At 35.0% G+C, this 25,958-nt stretch overlaps 1 protein-coding gene across 4 annotated transcripts in view; it reads right to left on the bottom strand.

Moving 5' to 3' along the window:
- ZRANB3 (zinc finger RANBP2-type containing 3) overlaps positions 1 to 25,958 on the bottom strand; it is a 362,849-nt gene that overhangs the window by 172,158 nt on the left and 164,733 nt on the right. For all 4 annotated transcript variants that reach the window (XM_058301088.2, XM_058301086.2, XM_058301085.2 and 1 more), the window contains 2 exons: positions 4,604 to 4,782; positions 1,539 to 1,770 (listed from right to left, as the gene is read on the bottom strand). In XM_058301088.2, the coding sequence (XP_058157071.1) occupies positions 1,539 to 1,770; positions 4,604 to 4,782 (411 nt within the window). The remainder of the gene's footprint in view (positions 1 to 1,538; positions 1,771 to 4,603; positions 4,783 to 25,958) is intronic.

Genomic DNA, 25,958 nt, shown 5'->3' with positions numbered 1-25,958 from the left:
GCTAAGAATCTCAAAAAAAGAGTTGGGAGGTCATTGGGGGGTGATGCTTATGCATGCCTCAGCAGGGTACCAGAGACAGCCAAGGTAGATGGAAACCCACGTGCTGGTTCTCCTGAGGCCTGCAGCAACCCACAGGTTCTATGGTCAAGGCAGATGGCTCTGGAGTTCAGGGCCATGTCAGTTGGCCCTACTTTGGAGTTTGTGTTCCTGAGAGTGATGGAGTTGGACTCAGATATAACCTTTCTACACATGCCTCTTCTGTTACTTTTACCGGACCTGTGGTTGGTGTTTGGGTTGGTATATACTCAGGAGACCTGAATCTCTGAACTGTCCATGTGACGGCCAGGCCCTGGGCCTCAGCAGACTTACAGCTGGTTTCTTGGACTTACCCTGGCCAGCTGACAGGGAGGTGAAGAGGGTCAACCACCACACCAGGGAGCCAAGAGTGCCTGCAGCTGCAAGCAGGAGAATTGCATCCATCATCCATGTGGAATCTAAATCCCCTTTTGATGTAGAGGGGGACTGGACATAGCCATCCCAGGTCCACAAGATGGAGGAATAGAATATGGATTAGAATGGACTTACTGGTGTTCTGCAGGGGAACTATTGTGATTAGTAAGGGAAGAAACTGTAGTAGTGATGTGGAGAGGGTGGCCACGGTGGCTGCTGATGGTCGGGAGAGGGAAGAAGAGATATGGTGTGGGGGGCATTTTCAGGATTTGGAGTTTTCCTGGGTGGTGCTGCAGGGACGGATGCCAGACATTGTGTGTCCTGTCGTGGCCCACTGGGTGGACTGGGGGAGAGTGTGGACTACAATGTGGACCACTGTCCATGTGCCGCAGTGGTTCTCCAGAATGTATTTGCCAGGTGCAGTGGATGTGCCACAATGATGGAAGAGTTTGTTGATGTGGGAGGGGTGGCGTGAGTGGGGTGGGGAGTATATGGGGACCTCATTTTTTTTAATGTAACATTTAAAAGAAAATAAAGAATAAATAAATAAATAAATAAATAAATAAATAAATAGATGGGATATCACAAGAACGCCTAATTCCCCATTCTGAGTAGATAGCCTATCTGGTCTGCACACAAGTTGTAGCTCCTCCCTACCTTCCCAAACATGAACCTTGAAGTGAAAGAGGAACAGAGAGAAGCTCTTTAGGTGCAGTATTAAAGAAGTAAAGCAGATTCAGTCCCAAACTTGAGGCACTTATAATGTAAAACAGAAATGACAAATGAAGATTAAGAATATAGAACCACAACAACACGAATGTGAAAAATATTACAAATTTGTACGAAAGATGAAAACTTTATAGTAGAGGTAAAAACTATTTTTTTACATACCTAGAAGTATGCCTCAGCCTTGCATATAAGTAGATAGGAACAGTCATAGCATAAGATATATTTAATCATTAATAGCTGTCTAAAAATTCCTGATTTCCCCTTCTGGCACTTACATCATCTAATCTGAAATCATATAATGCATAACAGGTGATTAATTCAAAATTTTTTTAAAGTCCAAAGAGAAAGAATTTTAATACCTCTTCAGGCCTTCCCAGAGCTGGAGTTCCTGTAAGAAGAATGGCTCGTCTGGCTTTCTGTACTAATGGCAATAAAATCTTGCTGCGGGTGGCATTTCTGGACTTCATGTAGTGTGATTCATCCACTATTACTACTTTGAAGTTCTGATTATTCAGTGCATCTATCAAAGTCTTTGCATCTGTGGTTAAAAGACCGTAACCCAAAACTGTGACTTTGCTGGTCGATATTCTCCTAGAGAAGAAAAATCCATGTACTTTAAAAATATTTCAGTGATCAATTTATCATTAATAATACAAAATTCTTTTGGAAAGAAATACAAAGGAGATGAAATAAGAGAGGGGGAAAATAAGAGAAGATGATACTACTACTGAGATCCAGTTTCTCCTAAGATTTTATAGTCTTCAAACATGGTAAACCAGATTCTAAAATTCAACCAAAATCAAATTTTTGGTTAAGTGGTCTTTGGAAGGTTTTAAAATCCAGCAAGCCACATTTTACTAGGATAAGAACATTGTTCTCAGAATATTTGCTTCTGTGCATCTAGGATCACATATAAAGTGAATACTCAAATATTAGTTGACTACTAAATAAAATCTTCCCCCAAATCTTAGGTTAGCAGTGTTTCTCAACGGGGGTGCTCCTGGTATTTGGGATAGGGCAATACTTACTATTTCAGGGCAGGGTTTTTCACATTTCTGGTCCAATCCATCCAACAAAGACCAATACAGTCCCTCAGTTATGTGACAACAAAAATTTGTCCTGACCCTGGTGTGATAAGATGTTGGAAGAGGAAGGGGTTCTGCCCCACATAGAGAACTACTGGGCTAAAGTGATTCCTGAACCATCATTATACTTTATATATCTATAATACAATTTATCATACTATCTTGAAGTTAATTTTTTACATATTTATATCCCTTACCGTATTATGAAATTGATATAGGCAGGGAATGTATCTTACTCATCTTTGTACATATAGTAGTATGCTCCCAATGAAAGTTTGTAGAATGAAATAGACAATTAAATGCATAAACATTAAAAGACTTATCACTTTTGCATTTTTTATTAATATATCTGGAGAAAAATATAGAACAAAGTCAGTCTTCTGTAGTTCTCTAGCCTCTAACAGAGAAGGCAGAGTTCCTAGTAGCCAGTACTAACACCGCAACTGCATTTTTCTTTGCTTTTATTTTTTAAAAGATACTTTGATTTTATAAATGTTATAGAGAATATTTAGGGGATACTCATATGCCCTGCTCTCCACACCTCCCACATTTTCCACATAAGCACCATCTTTCATCAGTGTAGTACTTTCACTGCAATTGATGAACACATTTTAGAGCATTGCCACTAAGCATGGATTTTAGTTTGCATTGTAATTTACATTCTCTCCCATTCCACTCTGTAGGTTATGACCAGATATATAATGGCCTGTGTCTGTCGTTGTAATTCAGGGTGATTCCCAAGTCCCAAAAATGCCCCTTATTACACCTGTTTTTCCCTCTCCCTAACCCTAGAACTCATGGCAACTGCATTTTAAGTCTTGAATAAATCTATTTAACACAGAGATTTATTATTTTCTTACTGCACTCAAAAATAAGAAAATTCTGCAAAAGTAAAGTATAGGGTTAATATTACTAAATAAATAAATATACAGGAGACAAAGGTTTCCAAGGCTTCTATCCAGCCACCTTTTGACTAGTAAAGAGTCTGAGCACAACTAACATACCAGAGGAAGTACATGAATTTGTGGAAAACAAAACAAAACATTGACACATATTGGTGTAGACCTAAAGCTCTATTTCTTTAAATATCTGGAAGACATTGGGTAAGTTTTTATTCCCTTAGCTGACATTCTCCAGAAATATTTACTCTGGGATTGCAGTACTTTGTAATAAATCCCAAATGTTATTCAAATAAAAATATTAGCCATTATTTAAATATAATAGTGAAAATTATATGATCTAAATGTTGTAAAAAAAGAGAAACGTTTTAAGAAAATGTAAATGTAAACAACTAAAGAACAGTTAATTAAAAATGGTTATGGAGGCCTTTACAAATTCTGTATTCTCCAAATTTTTTAATTTTATGCAGTGATATTGGAGGAGAGGAGTTTTATTTATAATTATTGTCTATATTTGATTTTGATCATACGAACACAGTCCTAATTTCCTTGGGATCATAAAGACTGCTTTTTGTGTTTTTTTAAATTTAGGGTACCGTAGTTGAAAGAGAAAAGGCACTCTGTCTATATTTGTCTGGTTCCTCCTTCCATATTCACAAAGGCTAATTTTACTTCTACATATGTTCTTTATGTTATCAGTCTTGGGGAATACAATACAGAACAATAATGATTCAAGAAAAAAATTCTCAAGAATTTGTTTTTACTTAAGAATCAGAAATTGGTAATATTATACTACTGAAAGCCAGATTATTTTATGATTCAATATTTAAATTGATTGACTTATTCCAAAAGCTTGAAAAGAAAGCATGTAAAAACATTTGCTTTACTTTGATTAAAAGGATTTTTAGAGTAAGGACCTCAGATAATCACAAGGCAAATATTTTTAAGATATAAAATATTAAAACTAAATTAACATAAAAAAATAAAACAATATTAAATTTTAGTCATACATAAAACTAGAATATTAGACAACAACTTGGAAAGCAAAATTTTCCATGGTTGCTGATAATAAAAGTTCACAAAGTGTCAATCTTCACTGAGAAGTTCTGAAACTGATTTTTGAACCCTAACTTAGCCAGTTTTCAGTATATCTGAAGTATATATAAAATAGGTATATTGCATACATCTCTAAAAGTATACATACTTTATATTTACTTTTACATATATTATCTAGGAACTTACTAAATTTATTAAACTGTTGAACTTCAGACAAATTTTCTTGGAAAATAATTCATAATAAAATAATGTAAAATAAAATTCTTTATACTACCCTCTTAAAGCTAAAATATGATTTGTAGGTGATAAATCATTTCAAATATGGGTATATGCTAAATACAAACAAGAAAGATTAAAAAAAAAAGATTAAAGCATTGTTCTTACCCAATATCGGTTTTACTCTGAATAACGCTGATTTCTTCTGGACCTAACTCTGGGATCCATTTCTCTATTTCTTCTGTCCAAGGGTACCTCAGAGATGAAGGGACCACTATTAAAAGAGGCCATTCTTCTTTATAGAAGTAAGCAATTGCAACTGCCTGGATTGTCTTTCCTAGACCCATCTAAATTAAAAAAAATAAAATAAAGATTAAAATATTTTGAAAGAAAATATTTCTCAAATATTTTATTTAAGGGTACTCTTATCAAGATAATTATCCGATGTATATAAAAAATAAATTGGATTACACAGCTAATAAAAAGCTCAAGTTCATGAAGATCTTGGAAAGCAAATTATATTATTTTCAAACCATCTGTGATTGGACTTAGGAAATAATATGACCCCTAATTTTAAACATGAATTACACTGATTTTATATAATTTATTTTGTAGAGATATATGTATACCATGTAAAATTTTTACTCTTAGAGAACTCAAGAGTAAATGCTTTATCAATCCAACACAAAATTATATCCTTTTAAGCTAAAATAAACTCTGAGTCATGCACATTTTACAAAAGAAGATGCACAGAGATACTTAATAATTTGTTCAAATTACCAGCTAATTAGATAGAAACCTAGTATGAGAGCCCACATCTCTGATGTTTTCTCTCGATTGATTTTACTCTTAAACTACACTACACTGTCTTTAAGTTCTAGCTATTTAAAAAGTAGTCACTAAATGAATGTTTACAGCAGTTGTTTTATACTTTTTTTTTAAATTAGGAAAGTTGGAGGTTCACAGAAAAATCATGCATAAAATACAGAGTTCTCTTATATATATCAACCTATTATTTACACCTTTTATTAGTATGGTACTTTTGCTATATTTCACTAAAAAGTATTTTTATGTTTGTACTATTAACTATAGTTCATGGTTTACAATAGGGTTTAATGTTTGTGGTTTTGTTTTTCTTTTCTTTTCCCTGTTACTGTTATGGTAACTGGCACCATTTTTCATTTGTTTCTCAATCATCATGTTGAAGAAAACATTCTAGAATAATGTCATTAAAAAGAGGTCTGATACAGCATGGCTCTACTATGTATCATAAGTCTTATATCTGCAATATTACCCATACTCATATTAATATTTCACATGAGGTTTCGCTATGCTATACAGTCCCATGTTACATTTTTTTCCTTTCCTTTTAGTAATATTCATGACCTTAGGCTTTCCCTTTCAACCACTGTCATATTAGCACTGCTAGTTATAAACACCCTGATGGCTTTCACTATTTCTATACATTTCCAAATATTTATGAATAACTTTTTTCCAATTTTGCATAGATTAACCTGCAGCTTTCCAGTCTCCAACCTCATTCTATTTTCTGGTGACCTATATTTTAGTTATTTGCTCCATGTGTTTACACAGTATATTTAGCTCATAATAGTGCAATCATGCAGTATCTGTCCTTTTCTGTCTGGCTTGCTTCATTCAGCACCATGTCCTGCAGGTTCACCCATGTTGCATGTGCTTCATGACTTCATTTCTTCTTATAGATACAGGATGTTCCATTGTGTGTATATACCACAGTTTGTTTATCCATTCATCGGTTGATGGACACCTGGGTTGTTTCCACCTTTTGGCAACAGTGAATAACACCACTATGAACATAGGTGTACAGATACTTGCTCTCGGTTCTTCTGGGCATATATTCAGTAGTGGTTCTGCTGAGTCATGTGGCAAATCTATATTCAATTTCTTTAGGAACTGCCAAACAGTCATCCACAGTGGCTATACCATTCTACATTCCCACCAACTGTGAATGAGTGTTCCTATTTCTCCATACCTTCCATAACACTTGTAGTTTTCTGTCTTTTTAGTAGTGGCCATTCTATTAGGTGTGAAATCACTAATTAAATGTAATTAGTGATTACGTTTCCCTAATCGCTAGTGATATTGAACGTTTGTTCCCATTCTTTTTTCACCATTTCTTCTTTGGACAAATGTCTATTCAAGTATTTTGCCCATTTTCATATAGCAGCTTTGTTCATATTAGCCAGAAACCGAGGACAACACAGATGTCCTTCAACTGGTAGATGGATAAACAAAAATGTTGTATACCACACAATGGAATACCACTCAGCAATAAAAATGGAATGGACTATTGCTATACACAACAACATGAATGAATCACAAATGCATTTTGCTAAGTAAAAGAAGGGAACTGGCTGTGACTCAATATACTGGGCTCCTGTCTACCATATGGGAGGCCCTGGGTTCACATCTCAGGGCCTCCGTGTGAAGGAAGGCTGGCCGGTGCCTGCAGAGAGCTGATGGCCCATGCCTGCAGAGAACTGACAGCCTGTGCCCACAGAGAGCTGGTGCAGAAAGATGATGAAACAAAGGGAGACAAGCAGGCACAGAAGAATGTGCTGCAAATGGACACAGAGAGCAGACACAGAGAGCAAGCTACAAGGGGGGGATAAATTTTTTTTTTTAAATCTTTAAAAAAAAAAGTTATATCTCATTTTGGAAGAGGCAAAAACAATAGGGACAGAAAACAGAACAGTGGGTGTCAGGGACTAAGGTTGGGAGGAGGGGAAGAGCATGAGGTAACTTTTTGGGGTGATAGAACTGTTCGATATCTTGATTGTGTTGCCAGTAGTAGGAAATTATCAGAACTCAAAATTAAATATTAAAAAGAACAAATTTACCTTAAAAGGCTGACTTATACCTCAATAATCCTGAATACAAAAAGAAAGTAATTATTATATTGAACTATGGCAAAGTGAAATAATAAAAACATAGGCCCTGCCTAATAGATTTTTGGAAGGTGGAGGTAGAAATAGAAACCTAAAACAATCAGTTTTTAACGCTGAGAGAAATTCAGAAGAAAAGAGAAAAATGAAATTTTGGGCTTAACAAGTCTCCACTAAGAAAACCTTGTGTTGTTTATGTATTTTTCTTTTAACTGCTGTATAAACAAAAAATGTAATCTTGGAATTAATTCAAACATAGGTACATTTATACCAATCAAACTTCAGGGAGAAATGAGAAAGCTAGTGAGATTTGCTTAGGAAACACCTAGACACTGGTATAAAGACTGCTACTGGGAAACATGGTAAAGTGGACTTTTGGAAGAGATTTTGTTTTTTACGTGGCATATAATAAGTGCTTAGATATTATTTGAATGCATGAGTGAGTGAATGACTAGGTAACTTTAGATTCCCTGGGTTAGAAAAGATCCAGACATAGAAAAGGATATGTTTGCATTTAAAAATGGGGGGGGGGGGGAATGAAGGAGTGGGAGGAAAGTAACGGGAAAACTTTTAGTGCAAAAAAGGAATAATATAGTTACCACATCAAAGTTTTTAGGCACTTAATATTCAAATATAGAGCCAAACCTAAGAAAAGGCTTTTCTTTATATATATACACACATACGCTAATGTATGTTTTATTAAAAAATTAATTATTAGAGAAGTTGTAGGTGTACAGAAAATTCGTGCATAAAATACAGAGTTCCCATATACCACCCATTGTTATCACCTTGCAGAACTGTGGTACATTTGTTATAATTCATTAAAGAACAATTTTTATAATTGAACTATTAACTATAGTTCATAATTTACATTAAGATTCACTATTTGTATTGTACAGTTCTATCTTTTGTCTTTAAATTTTTATTCTAGTCACATATATACAACCTAATCACATTCAAATAAATAATTCAGTGCTGTTATTACTATTGTTTTTTTTAAGATTTCTTTCATTAATTTCTCTCCCCTTCCCCCCATTGTCTGCTCTCTGTGTGTTCTTCTGTGTCCGCTTACATTATCCGGCAGCACTGGAAAACTCTTCTTTGTTGCATCACCTTGCTGCATCAGCTCTCCGTGTGTGTGGTGCCACTCCTGGGTAGGCTGCGCTGTTTTCATGTGGGGCGGCTCTCCTTATGGGGCGCACTCCTTGCACATGGGGCACCCCTATGCGGGGGCGCCCCTGAGTGGCACGGCACTCCTTGAGCGCGGCAGCACTGCTCATGAGCCAGCTTACCACAGGGGTCAGGAGGCCCTGGGGATTGAACCCTGGACCCTCCATATGGTAGACAGATGCTCGATCAGTTGATCCATGTCTGCTTCCTGGTGCTGTTAATTATGTTCACAATATTGTGCTACCATCACTTCCATCCATTACCAAAACTTTTCATAAATTGACCCACACAGAAACTCTGTACAATTTAAGCATTAATTCCCCTACACACACTCCAGCCCCTGGTAACTTATATTCTAGTTTCTGACACTACGAATATGCTTATTCTACTTGTTTCATATCAGTGAAACCGTGTAATATTTGTCCTTTTGTGACTGGCTCATTTCATGCACATGATGTCTTCAAGGTTCAATCTACTTGTTGAATGTATCAGAATGAGAAAATGCTTTACTCCTGAAAAAAAGCTCCAGGTGTAGATAAAAATTGTTTTCTACCTAGATTTTTAAGAGTAAATTGAGTTAGGCAGGGTTTGGTAACAGATGGCTTTAGAGACTACGGTAACTTAAAATGAATATACATATTTATACACATACATACAAAGCCTAAATATTTTACTGTAAAATTAAATCATTTGACACATTAATATTTTATACATTGTTCTTTCATAAGCTATTATCTCAGTTTCAATTTCCCTGGAAGTGGGGTCATTTTATTTCCCTAATTTCTGGGAAGCCAGGATTTTTCTCCCTGGGACCCAGATTCCATCACTGCATCCTTACCATCTGCTTGTTGCTAAATTTACTCGTTGCCAATCATATTATCTACTTAGACTTTTGTACACTACACACACTGTGTTCTAAGTTGACCTGCCAGGCCTATTGATGAATCTCCCTGTCAAAGACTATCCTTATCAAAATTTCCTAATATTATCTGTTTCTGAAATTAGGGATGTAGGACTTGAAATAAGTATATATGGAAATGGAACTTGAAACAATAGGTAGAAACAAAAGATAGTAAGGAAAGGAGAAGTTTTGGATTAAGGATTGGGGAGGAGAGAGAGAACTGGCATGGGACTAGGAGTTATACTGGTGTGCTGGGAAGTCAGTCTAATTAGAAATTTGGATATTTGGGACTCCAAATTCCCTAATCCTCTTTTTATGTCTAATCTACTATACCCATTGAATGAGTTATTTTTTTCCCTTTTTTAAAAAAGGAGCTTTAGATTACATAAATGTTACATCAAAAATAAAGGGGATTCTCATTTATCCCCCCCTCCCTGAGTGAGTTCTTAATTTCAGATATGTTATTTTTCATTTCTAAAATAGAATCTAAAATAGTTATAAAATTAGAATCTTTAAATAGATCAAATACTGTTGAAATTTTCAATCTTTTCATCTATTTTATCCATATTTTGCTTGATTTTCTTGAGTAAAATAATCATAGTTATTTCAAAGTCCCTCTCTAATAACACTAAGATCTGATCACTTGTGGGTCCTCCTTCCATTGCCTACTTTTTCTCTCATTATTCAATCTTTTGGCCCTATTTTTTTTTTTGAGCATCCTTCACACCTACTGATTGCATTACAAATATTACAGATGAAATTCATGCTATTACCTTTCTCCAACGGGGATTATGTTGAGTTTTCTTTTGGCAGACTAAGTACCAAGAGATCACCTCAATTCTTTTCAGACTTGGTTTTAGACATTTTTAAAATTTCACTTTTGCCCATACTCCCTGGGCATGATCTTTATGATTAAAGGGTAGCACTTTGGGGAATTAATGGAAAGTCCAGACAGGGTATTTGTCAAGAATTCTCTACCCTGACAAGGCTTGACTCAGATCTGTCTACTTAGCACCACCCAACTGTTGGAATCTCTGTTTAGTTGTTTTACCTTCCAATTCCAATTTTCTGCTAGGTTTCCTGGAAGCTCATCTTGCACTTTTCATTAGGAGATGTCCAATGATGTGAGAGAAATTTGTATGTAGAATTTTGGGGTCTTTCTCTGAAGTTTCTCCTCTCTGAGATTTTTCCCTTTAGGATATTTCCCTTCAGTCCCAATGATATAGTGCATAATTTGGGAGCTAAAAAGAGCTAGAATGTGCAGTCTTAGTGATAGAAAGAATATGAGAAGTCTGTTTCAATTATAGTTTCTTATGGCTACAAGAAAAGAAAGAATTTGAACTGAACATTCAATGACGGATTTATTTAGTTCAAGAAGAGGGAAAACAATTTGGGGAGCTATGAATGTATTATTTTGTTGGGTTTGGGAATTTCTAAACTTTTCACTACTGTTTCCAGCTATATGAATCTTAATTAATAACTTAAAAAAATTATGACTGCCTCTCAAGAACTAAGGTATTAAATTTAAAACATTTAAGGATTAATTAAGAATAAGCAATGATCTTAAAAAAAAAATGGTTCCCAAGACAACAAGTCTTAAGTATAAAAGTCATGGAAGGATTAATCTATTTATGATGATGTGCTGAATAAAAGGATAAGCAATGGAAGCAGAAGAAAAGGGTATAATGAAGACTCTGACTCCATTATTTGATGTTTGGCTGCTGACCTCTTTGAAGCCCCATCAGTACCTCTTCCTCTTCTGCCTCAAATTTGAGCAAACTGATAAGAAATCCTGGGTGTTATGTCCTCTGGCGCTGGTGGGAAGTTCAAACCACTAAAGTCCCATCCTGTTTCATGAGAACCCTCACCTTAGCCCCATGCTTAATCAAAATAAAAACCAAGTCAGTCTTCTTTCCTTGCTCTCTCAAATGATTTTTTCAGACCTTCTTGGCTAACTGCCCTGCTCTCCCTAGAAAGCCTCATGAGAATAATAAAGCTTTTCATATTCTTTTCATGCATGCCTGGTGTCATTAGTCTTGATATCCAAATCAAATTTTGGGTAGAAAGTTCATCCTGACTCTGTAGAGTGACTTCAACAAATGAAAGGGCATTTCTTATCATACATTAATAAATCAGCATTGTGATTTGAATGAAAGGTATTCCTTGAGATTTGTTGCTACAGTGAAAAATCTCAGATTCTGATTAACTTGGCATCACTGAACATTCAGAATGAATTTTGAATTGCATACTGAGGATTATACCTTATATTTTCAGGGAATTTACCTAGAGAATGACACTAGTCAATTTTTATCCAGTTTTCTTTCTGGGTAGCAAATTTAAGTCTTGTATTCAGAATCTCTTCCATTAAAAGATGTAGTTAAATGAATACAGTTGATTTCTGGAAATCAGAAAGATATTTATCAACATTATTGCCCAGTATTTGCTGCTGAGATTTTGACCATCATCAAGAGAAGATAATATTAATATTTGATGTTCGAAACTATAAAATAAGTATATATTAAGGTAATATTATGCTCCCCTTAAAGAAAGAAATGATGCATAGCAAAGTATAGTTGAGTTCTAGATACAATTTGTAAAGAAGAAGATAATTGTCTGGGACTATTTTTTTTCCCTAGAAATAAAACTTTTAAAACATGTATTTTGAGAAGAATTTAAAATAGCATACCATCAATTATAAAAGCAATAACACACTTCAAGTAATTTAGAAATAAATACACTCAATAGGTGGCCCAAAGCCTTTGGTTCTTAAAGTGGAACCCTCCAGTATTTTATCATAATTAAGACTAAATCACCTATTTAAAACCAAAGCATTCTCTCAATAATAGTACAATTGTCTAGCTAGCTACATAATAATTAAACTGAGAATTTTTACTTCAACGGTACATTAAAATGAATCAATGTTTTCAAATAGTATTAATAAATCACCATTTTATATGGGAGAATAAGCGTTTTCTAAACGACTTTATCCATAAAATTATTAAGAGCAATTAAATAATAATGATCCTAACTGATGCAGAGAATTTCACTTTTAATTTTTTTGTGTTGTGCCTGTGTATTTATACAGCAGTCTGGGGGAAGTGGACTTGGCCCAGTGGTTAGGGCGTCTGTCTACCAATGGGAGGTCCGTGGTTCAAACACCAGCCTCCTTGACCCGTGTGGAGCTGGCCCATGCGCAGTGCTGATGCGCGCAAGGAGTGTGCCACATAAGGAGAGCCGCCCAGTGCTAAAGAAAGTGCAGCCTGCCCAGGAATGGCGACGCACACATGTAGAGCTGACACAACAAGATGACACAACAAAAAGAAACACAGATTCCTGTGCTGCTGACAACAACAGAAGCGGACAAAGACAACAACGCAGCAAAAAGACACAGAGAACAGACAACCAGGGTGGGGGGTGGGGGGTAATAAATAAATAAACAAATAAATCTTTTAAAAAAATATACAGCAGTCTGCGTGCATACACATCATTGAAAGTGCTGGCTGTTTGATAAGTTTTTTGTTGTTGTTCAAACTGATGCAAAATATTTATTCCAGTTAGTTATTTTATGCATTAGGTTTCCCCTTATAATAGACTTGTGATAACTATATCCTTTAAATTTGTAAATGTTATCAAAATAACCTTAATCTTTGTAATCTCAAAAATATATATATTTTACAATCCTGACTATCAATGCTGCAAGGATGATGCAGTATTTCCTATAACCAAATATTTTATAGCTGTACCCAAAAAAGAAAAAAAAAGAAAACATGTTTACTTGGTTAAGAGCTAAAGTTACCCTAACAGCCAAAAATAAAATAAAAATATCAAATTATTTACATTAATACATTTATAACTTCAATAGTCATTTTGTATTTGGTAAGTATTTGAAACTGGAAAATTTTCTCATTTTTAAAGTTACAAGCAGCTTCTGTCTTTTAGGAATAGTTGCCTATTATTTCTAGAACAAATTCCTTTGGAGGAGAAGACTTCTTTAAGTATACAGATTTAACATCTTAGTGAAGATGTAAATTATGTAAAGGAATCCAAAAAGGAAAGCTTCAGACCTAAATCCTATGTTCTATTTATTAGCATTAAGTTGATGCATGTTTTAGCAGAACTTTATTCGTGTTCTTGTAAATTAATTTATAATTTTTTCTCTATAGGGAGGTTAGATTACATATTTGAAAATTATTTTAGAAGAGTGAAGTGCGTGTGTGTCCTTGTCTCATAGGAGCTTAAGAGCAGGGCACAGATATGGCTGTAGAGGCGTATCTGAAGAGCCACACTTTGGGAAATGTAAGATCATACCTCCCTGATGGTGTCTTGCTCATCACTGTGGGTCCAGGCTTACCCTGAAGGGAATGCACTGGGATCAGGTGAAGATAGAAAGCAGGTGGGCCTTAGAGAGGAGCAGATGGTTCAGAGAAACCTGTCTTTCTATAGACAAGGAACTAAATTTGGGATGGTAATAGCATTCAAGTAGTCGTGGATTCCAAGCATGGCTTAGAGATACTCACTAGGGTCTAGCAAGAGGTAAAGCAGTGAGAAGGCTCTAAAATGGACAGAGTGGCTGAATTTGAACAAATATGCTTTTAAAATAGTCATTCCTGGTAGTAGTTAAATGTTAGGCTCTCAATGTATTTTTATTCTCCCCATGTCTGTAGAAAGTTGCATTAAAAATTATAGCTTTACAAACGGGATAAAAAGTTATCAAAAGGTGAATCTGAGTAAAGGGTATATGGATGTTCTTTGTACTATTTATATTATTGCAACTCTCCTGTGAGTTTAATATTATTCCAAAATTAAATATTAAAACATAAAATATAACTCTACAATTCAGTTTAATTGTGCTGGCAATTACAGGGAACCTGTCCTCTTATTCAAAGGGGTAGCCAAGGGTAAATGACACCAAACAGTTATGGACAGTGTTGAGCCAAAAGAAAAATGAGCAAAATATATGAACTAACTCACAAATAAGTATGGCCAATAATCATGAAATAATATGCTGAATCTCACTCATAATTAAAGAGACAACAAAAACTCTGAGAAATCATTTATCTCTATAGAATTAATGAAGACAAAAGATTTGATAACACTATTGGAGAAAATTTGGAGAAACAGACACTTGTACACTCTTACTGTAATAAATATTGGGGTAACCTATTTTGAAGAAAAGTTTGGCAATCCAGAAAGTCCAATGCTATGAATTTATTCCAGGGACATATGTGCAAGGTACATAAAAATTCATAAATAAGAGACTAGTTAGGTAAGTTGCAGCACATTCATACAATGGCATATTACATAATCAATTTTTGAAATGAGGTAGATCTATATGTGCTGATACATAAAGACCATTAAGTCATGAGCTGCAAAATAATATGCTGAAAAGAAAAACAGTATGACAAATACGATCCAGTTATAGTATTGAGTGAGAAAAAGGATAAGGGAGGGAGGGAGGGGGAGAGAGAGAAGGGGAGAGAGAGGGGGAGGGGGGAGAGAGAGAGAGAGAGAGAGAGAGAGAGAGAGAGAGAGAAGAACAGAGGAAGGAAGAAAGAATGAAAGGAAGTAGGCAAGAAATTACAGGAGTAGAGAAGGAAGGAAATTATAGACTTCGAACTTTTCGACTTTCCATGGAAAGATGGAAGTCTTCCATGCTGTGTTCATCACCCCTCTTCCCAGAAATACTTCTTGAGTGCCATGGGGTGGTGGGGTGAGGTGGACAGGAATAATAATAGAGAGAAACTTCTTTAAAAAATACCCAACAAACTCTATGAGAAGTAGCAAATTTCTGGGTATTAAACTAAATGTTTACTCCAAAATCTGGACATCTACCATGAACTTATTGTATAGTCACTGTCTATGGATATTTTCTGATATTAGAGGGAAGGGGTGGTGGTAGAGAGAAGGGAGAGCAGAGAGAAAAGGGGTAGGTATGGGAGAGAGAAATATATAAACACATAGATTTAAGTGCAGAATGAAAAAAGACATTTCAAAAAATATATTATTCAAACTCACACACAAGGGAAAATGAAGAAGCCCTTGGGTTGCATGACTTTCATCCTACTTCTGGTAATGATTAGGTTAAGACTAAGTCACTTTTCCTTAATAAGCTTTGATTTTTCATCTATAAAAATACGGAGACTATGTATTTATATTACTCTTTTCAAGGGAATAAGTGGGAAGATATATAAGGAATAAACTATGTGTTTCCTGGGGGAAAAAGTATGTCACTGTATTAGTTAGCCAAAGGGATACTGATGCAAAATATCAGAAATCTGTTGGCTTTTCTAAAGGGTATTTATCTGGGGTAGAAGCTTACAATTACCAGGCCATAAAGCATAAGTTACTTTCTTCACCAGTCTACTGCCACATGTTAGAGCTAGATGGCTGCAGATGTCTACATGGGTTCAGGCTTCCTAGGTTCCTCTCTTCCTGGGACTAGCCTCTCTCTGGGCTCAGCTGCTTATTCTCTGGTCTCTGCAGCTGCAAATTATCAGGTGAACAGCTCATTTTTCTTTCCGGGGCCTTCTCTCTTTCCTCACAACCAAGGTCCTCTGTGTGCTTACTTTCCAGGGCTCCAGCTCAAGACTCCAGCATCAAAACTCCTACATCAAAACTCCAACTCTGTCCTTTGCCATGTCTTTTATCTGTGAGTCCCCACCCACCAAGGGGCAGGGACTCAAAACCCTACTGACGTGGCCCAGTCAAAGCCCTAATCATAATTTAATCATGCCCAGGTATAGACCAGTTTACAAACATAATCCAATACCTATTTTTGGAATTCATGAACCATTATCAACTGCTGCAGTCACTTAGCAAGAGAAAGTACAATTACACTATTTTGAATTTTAAAATATCTAAAAAAAACCACTGAAAATAGACTATAATATTTAAGAATAATTTTAACTCACCTCTCAAATATGGATATAACAATTTGTTTTACCATATTCAAAATCTTTACTGCAGTTCATACTTAAGTTCAAAGAGTCACAAGATACATAGTTTATTAAGTGATCAAATAGTAGTAAGGTTCTAGTCATTTTCTCCAAATGTATTATGAGATCAGTGCCTTGACTATTTCACGAAACGCCAACACAATGGACACAATTATAGATGCTGAAAAAAAAAGTGGTCCAATGTTTTGGTTAAATTCTAGGTTCTAAGGTAAGGGGTTCTTAAAATCCATTTTACATAGGAATCATTTGGGTGCTAGTTAAAAATTCATTTGGGGCACCAATCCCCCAAATTCTGACTCAATAGATCTGGGCTTTTAAAATAAGGACCTCTAAATGATTCTGATGTGGGTGGTTCTTAGACATTTTGAGAATAATTTCTTTAATAACCAAAACTTGAGGAAAAAATTAGGGTGCATTACCTAATTTGGGGCCATTTTCTCCTCAGGAGAAAAAATTAAAAGGTAAAACCAGAATTAACAATTCTAGAATGTACTCTTGAGATTCTAAATCATTTCTGGGGTATCTTTCTTCTTGATTGATCTTCAACTACAATTCCAAGATACTACATGCACAATGCTTTCTTCTTTGCTATATCATATTTAGCATAATTTTAATGAGTAAGAATTTGGCTTCTAACAATACAAGCTATTCACATGAACTAGCTATTTTACAAAAAAAGGCTAACTCCAGAAGTTTAATAAAGGATCTGAAAGAGAATAAATCTGCACATTGTTCTGATTATTGCACTTTCAGATAATCTATTAAAGGAGCACATTAAAGACTCTGATCAGTTGGAAGAATAAATAAAATTTGTATCACTAAAATTTGTAGTTGTAATGAACACAGAGAAATTAAATACAATGAATTCTTAAGGGAAAGAAAAATGTATTACAAATATAAAATTATCCATGTTATATAATAACACTATGAATTTACTGATCACAAATAAAGTGGTTGCTTATTAATATATTAAAATAAGGAATAGGAAACAAAGAATAAACAATGATCATTTGCATTTGCCATAAAGATCATAGACCAGCTCAGTTAGAGATTTTATAAATGGAAATATGACTAAAGCCCTTGCCTAGTAATGTAAATAATTATAATGTGGTTCTGTGTATCCTTTTTATGTGGCAACCCTGTAAGAATTTAAAGACAACACTGAGAATTAAGAATTAAATGAGATCATGATAAAATTTAGGTTAGCATATTAAAGTATTTTCTTCAGTGATAAAATGACAAAAATTTTGGGAGAAGTTAAGAAAATAGACAAAAACCACCACTTATTTGTGACTAAAGAAACTTAATTCTGCTTTCAAAATATGGGACCATATGATAATCAATCAATAGATCCAGAGCCAACTTTTTTTTTTGGCATTTTTTTAGGATACATTCAGTTGAAAGAGTACTTGGTTTTATTTGTCAATTCATGTGTTGACACATAGCAATCACTTTAAGATTCTTAAAGAGAAATTTCAATCCAGTAATATTTGGAAATATTAGTTATGTAATGTCAGGGATTCACTGCTCAGATTCAGAAATGAGACCTTTTAAAGATCAGTCTTAACATAGATTACAAGGAAAGAGAGAGGTAGCTTTCAAAAGAAATGTTTTTAAAAGGAAATGTAGGAATTAACTTACTTAAATGGTTACATAAAAGAAGAAGGAAATAAGAAGTAAAAACAAAATGCTAATTAAAAACATCCTTTATCAGTTGACAAAGTACCAATATTGACTAAAAATGAGCCCTAATGAACGGGGTAGATCGTTTTCAAATATTAAAAAGTAAAGGATTTCCACTATAGCCTGACGTTAAGCTGGAGTATCCTCTGCAGAAAAAGAAAGAAGAATGTGAATCAAATAGGCCTGCAAAATCAATTAAGAAAAAGACATGGACAGTTACCAAAACCAGAATTGGCTGTTCAAAATAACTTAGGCAAGAAGAGAAAAACAACAAAAACAAAATAAAAAAGAGAAAATCATCAGTGCTTTTAAAGAATTTCTTACATAAAACTCATCTTTCGATAGGTAGAGAATATTTTTAGAGATTGTCCTGGGTCCAAACAATATAGTTTTCCTCTCTAGAGCAGAATGTGTAGTTACTTCTATGTTAGACATAGTTATTGATAATATCTCCTACAATGCAATGTCACCATAAACTGCAGGGCAGTTTTATAGCAAGGTAAATATAATTGGTTTCAGACATTTTTATTGTTTATGGATGTCCATTATTTCCCCAATAACTAAATATATTATTGGACAACATCTCAATTCTTTTTTTCCTTACTCTTCTAGCAGAATAATAGCTCCAAATTTCTTGAAAGAGTCTACGTACAAAATGGGCTCAAAGTGCACAGTCCATCAATTACTTAAGGATTCAATTTTAATCCATAAAAAGAAATAAGATATGTCAAAATTATGACAATGGCATTATAAGCTAACCACAGTCCTCATTTATTAAATATTACCCATGTCAGCATAAAAAATTGAATATGAATTTGTGAAGACATTTCATTAGAAAAAATGTAATATATGTTAACTTCAAAAAATGTAATAAAAATGTTAAAAGAAAACCTTCCTAAGCAATGAATTCAAACTGAGTTTGGAATCAAAATAAATGTTATTTGCAAAGTATTAATGAATGTAACAATAAACAATAAAATATGGAAAGTTAGCCTATAGGGGGAAAATGCATGTATTAAGAACTAGCCTGGGCTTGATTTTATTTTACTGAAATATACTGATATTAAGAGTAATGAAAATAGTTCATTAAATTCAAAGCTACTGTTATATGTCATTATTTTAAGTTAAAGAAAATAACAATATTTTTAAATGTTAGAATAAGAAATAAGTGACTAAAACTAATGTTGAAATAAAATAACTATGAACTGATATATTGCAAAATAATCTAATACATGGATTTTAAATGAAAAAAGTGGGTTGAAAAGTGACAAATAATCACCAGAAGGTATTTATTCATTTATCTTTTCTAATATTACTTTCATTAACAGCCTTGGCACCAAAATTAATATAGAGAAAGAAACATTTCATTTTCCCTCACTTAAAACAGGGAAGAAAATGGCCTTGGAGTAGCAAAAATGAAGAATAAGAAAATCTATAAAAGACAGGCATATAACTTAAAATAGCCTAAAAGCTTTAAGTAAAGGCCTAACCTGTCTCAGTAGTTGATAACCTTGAGTTACTGAAGAAAGGTTAAATTATGTGCAGTGTACAATGTTTAAAGAAGCAGGAATATATAGAGTACTTCGAAAATGTCTTCCTTTCAAAATGTTATGGTAAAAACAAATTGTGGGTCTTGCTGTCCTAAAAACTTTGATTCTCTAGAAATAGCTTATTTCCTATAGGTTAAATATATAAAATTTCAAAACAGCATTAAATATTGTTATTATAAAAAATATATTCCAGGTTAGCTCTCTAAATCAACATTAAAGAGCTTGAAAGAAGAAGTATGAGAAGAGTAAACTTGCAGAAAATGCTGAAGATTGACTCATTCTACTGAAAACCTTCAGATCCCTGATGAGTAAAATTAGATAAAGGTTAAATGATGTACACACTACACAGCACTGTTACATAGAAAAAGAGGACACAAAGAAGCTAAAAATCTAGATTAGCATTTTTAAACTTTTTAAAAACAATGTTAACCTTTCTCAAATAAAACATTATACAGAAACTCAATTGTAAAGCAGAAAAAGTAAGGCAGCTATAGTAGAGCATGGTTAGAAACTGTGCTGTCCCACTCTTAATTTCAACCACAGCTCTGTGAAACACAGATTGCAAATTATCGAGTGCTGCCTGGTCAAGAAATTCCTGTTTTCCTGTTGTCAATGTTGGTTTTCTACTCACTTCTACACAGACTACCTAAAATCGACCTCCTCCATAAAGCCTTTCTCACTTTTCCAAGAATTCCAGTACCCTATATTTTCGTGTATATGCAGAAGCATACACATCCACCCTTTACTTGAATGAAAGCTTGAGAGAGGGCAGGTTTCTGAATCCATATCCCTAACAATTTATCAAACAGAAGACTCTCAATGTTTACTTGTTGAGTATACAAATAAAATGAGTGTTTTATCAGTGGCTAAAGGAAAAATGCCTTTAACAATGTTCCGGTATGGAGAAATAAGATCTGGCTTGGTAACAATGCCTAAATTCTATAGAAACTTAAACACATTACTCAAGAAGGAGAAGCAGGTTATAGGGTGACTTAACTTTACCCACCACTCACGTTTTTAAATAATGTCTATTCCTTAGGAACATTCCATTTAATAACTGCATGATGCACTGGAATGTGCTAATGTATAATAACAAGGCTTTAGGGTAAGAAAATGGGATTAGTGCTTTGCACCTTTCAAATACGGATTTGAATTTTAAGCATGATATTCCAGGAGGATGCTTTGTATCTGACTCTATCTTGCTAGGGTTTAATGCATGATAGCTGTTACCTCTGCTTTTCACTTTGAATTTTGTCCAACACTATTGAGAGAACATTGCAATATACAATGCTGTGCAAAATAGCATAAGCCCTGAAAGAAATTTACATCAGCCTCCAAAGAAATCAGGGTAAATTTATTCTTTAAAAGTGAAAATGAAATCAACTGCATTTGTACTTTGCTGGTGTGCAAAACAAAAATTTTCAAGCGGAATGATGACATGAACTTATTGGAAAAGCAGAAAAATTCTATGCCAAATATATTAATGAAGTTTTTTAAAAAAGATCTCCATCCCCCAAATCTCTCTAAAAGAAATCCTTTCTTCATTAACTCCAAGCCTAGAATTAGGATGTAGATCGGGAAGGGAGGGGAATGGAAGGATTTTAAGTACTGGTAACTTGCACACAGAACATGACTTTTGTTCAGGTGATGAGATCTTTCTTGACCAGCCCAAATGGTCTTAACGCAACAACAACTACAAATTAATAAGACAAAAGAAGTTCTCTTTCTCTCCTACTCACTCACTCATTCATTCATTCAGGAGGCATTAACTGGGCATCTGCTATTCCTCAGACCTTGTGCTAAGTAGACATGACTCCAGCCCTAGGAGTTCCAATCTGTGGCAAGAAACCTACACAGTACAGTAAAATATGACTCAAACTATGGCAGAAGTGAGAGCATAGAGGAATGAAGAGGCAACCATGCATGCCTAACAGAGGAAGTGATATATGAAGAGAGTTTTGATTGATTTTGTTAGAAGGACTTGCTGAGAGGAGGATACAGAAGGAAAGGAATTCATCAGTAAAAGCACAGCATATATAATGACATCGAAGCATGAAAAGTCATGGTTTTGGGGAATAGGAGAAAAGAGAAAAGAAAATTAGTACTTGCTGGGTATCTGAGATTACTCCAGTGACTTAGATAAGTAAACTCAGGAGGAAAGTATTATCTTTCCTTAAAAAGGAGAAAACTGTGGCTTACAGAGGTTAATTAACCTGTCCAATATGATAATGATAATAAGTGGTAAAGACTACAATAAGTAGAGAGGCGAAAGTGTCCCTAGAATTTATGGTACAGAAAAGCAGAAGAAAATGGAAGAAACAAGTAGGGGATAGATTCTGAAGTGCTTTACGCTTGGGTAACAGGGAAAAATGGAGAATTTTTAAAGCAGACTTATTAATTAGGAATAGAACTCTAGTGGCAGTATACAGTGGCTGCTTACCTTTGTTTCAGCTCTGACCTTTGGAAAGCATAGTGAACACTTCCTGTTTCATTCCATGAGGCCAGCATTACTCTATTACCCAAACCCAATAGAGACATTTCTAGCAAGGACAATTACAGAACAGTATCTCTCAAGATGTGATATGATCTACCACATTCACGAACTAAAGAAAAATAAATCATATGATAATATAAATTGATGCTGAAAAAGTATTTGACAAAAATTCAACACCCATTCATGATAAAAATTCTCAGAGGCAACTTCCAGGAGGATGGTATTGGATTAGATCAGCAGAGCTCAACTCTAGTACAAAAACAATAAAGAAAGGGCATCTGACAGAGCTGCTTTGGGGAGCTGCAGACTAGGAAAGTGCTACACACATCATCCAGGAGGGAAAGGGACAGAGAGACTGAAAGGCTGAAACAAAAACCATGAGTTACTTGCCCTAGCAGCTGGGAACAGTACCCAAACCCTACTCTCCAGACAAAGAGTCTTGCTAAAACCCATGGCTGATGGGGCCAACTGTGATAGAAACAGACATTTTCCTCCCTGGGATGAGAGAGAGTGCAGCAGATTGTTCAGTATGGTATCTATGCAGTGACTTTGGACATCAGGGTTCCACTATGAATTAAAGCTCTAGTTGGCCCAGATTCACACACCAGTAGAGGTTGAAAGAGCACCTCTGTGGAATCGTTCACTGAAGATCACCATCTGCTGGCAGGCTGGGAAAATGAAAGAATAAAAAAGATTTTTGGGGGAAGCAGACTTGGCCCAATGGATAGGGCATCCGCCTACTACATGGGAGGTCCGTGATTCAAACCCTGGGCCTCCGTGACCATGTGGAGCTGGCCCACGTGCAGTGCTGATACATTCAAGGAGTGCCCTGCCACGCAGGGGTGTCCCTGTGTAGGGGAGCCCCACGCACAAGGAGCACGCCCCATTAGGAGAGCTGCCCAGAGCGAAAGAAAGTGTAGCCTGCCCAAGAATGGCACCACACACACAGAGAGCTGAAGCAGCAAGATGACGGCGACAAAAAGAAACATAGATTCCTGGTGCTGCTGATAAGGATAGAAGCGGTCACAGAAGAACACACAACACACAGTGAATGGACACAGAGAGCAGACAACTGGAGGGGAGAGCGGGGGAAAGGGGAAAGAAATAAATAAAAAATAAATCTTTAAAAAAAAAAAGATTTTTGGAGTCTCTAATATGCTTATCCCCAGGCACCTGGGACCTGGTCTGTGCCACATTAGTGGGCCCTGGCACTATTCTGATGACTTCAGGAGGGCAATTTTAAATATTTAGAATAAGCTGAACGCCAAATCAAAGAAAAGTCATGAAACAAAACCACTAGGCAAAAGAGAAAAAGGGATCATCAGAGTTAATTCAACATAGTCAAATGCCTAGACATTAACAAAAAATTACAATCCATACTAAGAAACAGGAAGACACGGCCCAGCCAAAGGGAGAAACCAAAAATTCTGATGAGAAGCAGGATTTAAGACAACTAATCAACAATGTTCTCACAAATCTTCCAAATCAATTCAAGGAGTAGAAGGAAGAGATAAAGGATATTAAGAAGACACTGGGTGAACATAAAGAAGAATTTGAAAGCTTGCAAAGAAAAATAACATATCTTATGGAAATGAAAGATATAATAGATGAGATTAAAATACATTAGAAGCATATAACAGCATATTTGAAATGGCAGAAGAACGAATAAGTGAAATGGAGGATAGACTGAACTTGGAAAAAACAGGAAAATAAACAGAGAAAAGATGGGAAAAAATTGAACAGGGTCTTAGGAAACTGAATGACAGTACAAAATGCTCAAACATACAAGTTATGGGTGTCCTAGAAAGAGAAGAAAATGGACAAGGGGCAGAAAAGAATATATAAAGGTGGAAAATTTCCCAACACGAAAAACAGAAATATCAATATCGAAGGACAACAGACCCAAAGAGAATATATCCAAATAGACCTACTATGACATACCTACTATTCACAATGTTAAAAGTCAGAGATAAGGAGAGAATTCTGAAAGCAGCAAAAGAAAAGCAATTCATCACATTAGAAGGGATGCTCAATAAGACTAAATGTTGATTTCTCATCAGAAACCACGGAGTTGAGAAGGCAGTGGTATGATGTATTCTAGACACAGAACGGAAAAACTGCCAGCCAAGAATCCAGGAAAACTATCCTTTAAAAATGAGGGTGAGTTTAAGTCTTCACAGACAAATAAAAACTGAGAGAGTTTGTCACCAACAGACCAGACTTAACAAGGAATTCTTTAGGGAGTGGTGTAATCTGAAGGGAAAGGATAGGAGAGAGAGACTTAGAGAAGAGTATAGAAAGGAAGACTATGAGGAGCAAGGGTTACTAAAAGGGTAAAAAGACTGACAATAGTAAGATACGTCACTATAGAGCCAAATAATAAAATGGACAAAGCAAGTAATGCTTTCACAGTAATAACACTGAATGTTAATGGGTTCAATTAACTCACCAATTAAAAGACACAGACTGGCAGAATGGATAAGAAAAATATGAGCCATCTGTATGCTGTCTAAAGAGAGTCGCCTTAGATGCAAGGACACAAATAGGCTGAAAGTGAAAGGTTGGAATAATAATCCACACAAAAAGTAAGCAAAACAAGAGCTAGAAGAGCTACGCTAATATTGGACAAAATAGACTTTAAATGCAAAGCTGTTATGAGAGACAAAGAAGGTCATTATATATTAATAAAAGGGGCAACTCACCAAGAAAAAATAACTATAATAAATATTTATACAACCAACAAGGGTGCTCCAATATACATGAAGAAAACACTGGCAAAACTGAAGGGAGAAATAGGTATCTCTACATTAACAGTTTGAGACTCCAATACATCATTGTCATTAGAAAAACCATCTGGAAAGAGGATCACTAAGGAAAAAGCTTGAATAATGTGATGAATGAATTAGACCTAACATATATAGAATATTGCACCTCAAAACAGCATGATGTACATTCATCTCACATGCTCATGGATATTTCTCTAGGACAGACTATATGTTGGGTCACAAAACAGCTCTGAATATATTGGAAAAGACTGATTATACAAATCACCTTCTCTCATCACAATGGAATGAAGGTGGAAAACAATAACAGTTGAAAAAAGGGAAAATTCTCAAATATATGGAGATTAAACAATACAATCTTAATCAATGGGTAAAAGAAAAAACAGAGAATTCAATAAATATCTTGAGACAAATGAAAACAAGAATGTATGTTAAAACCTATGGAATGCAATGAAGACAGTGCAGAGAGGGAAATTTAAACTCAAAGACTTAATGGCTTATCTGGAGGAACTAGAAAAATAACAACAAACTAATTCCAAAGTAGAAGGAAAGAAATGATAAAAATAAGAGTAGAAATAAATGAAATTGAGAACAAAAAAACAATAGTGAGAATAAACGAAAGTTAGCTCTTTGAGATCAAAGAACAAATCGACAAACCCTTAGCTAGATTGATGAGAAAAAATGAGAGGAGATGCAAATAAATAAATCAGAAATGGGCGGAAGGACATTACCACTGACTTCACAGAAATAAAACACATTAATGAAAGGATACTATGAACAATGTACGCTACCAAACTAGAGAACATACATGAAATAGACATATTCCTAGAAACATACAATCTAAACTGATCCTAGACGAAGGAGAAGACTTCAACAAACCAATCACAAGTGGAGATTGAAACATTCATCAAAACACTCCCCAAAATGAAAAGCCCAAGACCAGATGGCTTCACAGGAAAATTCTACAAATCATTTAAGAAGATTTAATACCAATCTTGCTCAAATCCTTCCAAAACATTCAACAGAAGGGGACACTACCAAACACTTTCAAATAAAGTCAAC

This window comes from Dasypus novemcinctus, chromosome 7, assembly GCF_030445035.2.
Source record: "Dasypus novemcinctus isolate mDasNov1 chromosome 7, mDasNov1.1.hap2, whole genome shotgun sequence".
In the NCBI taxonomy this organism is placed as follows: Eukaryota; Metazoa; Chordata; class Mammalia; order Cingulata; family Dasypodidae; genus Dasypus; species Dasypus novemcinctus.
The sequence above is the reverse complement of the archived record's forward strand: the minus strand, read 5'-3'. Positions and strand labels throughout refer to the sequence as shown.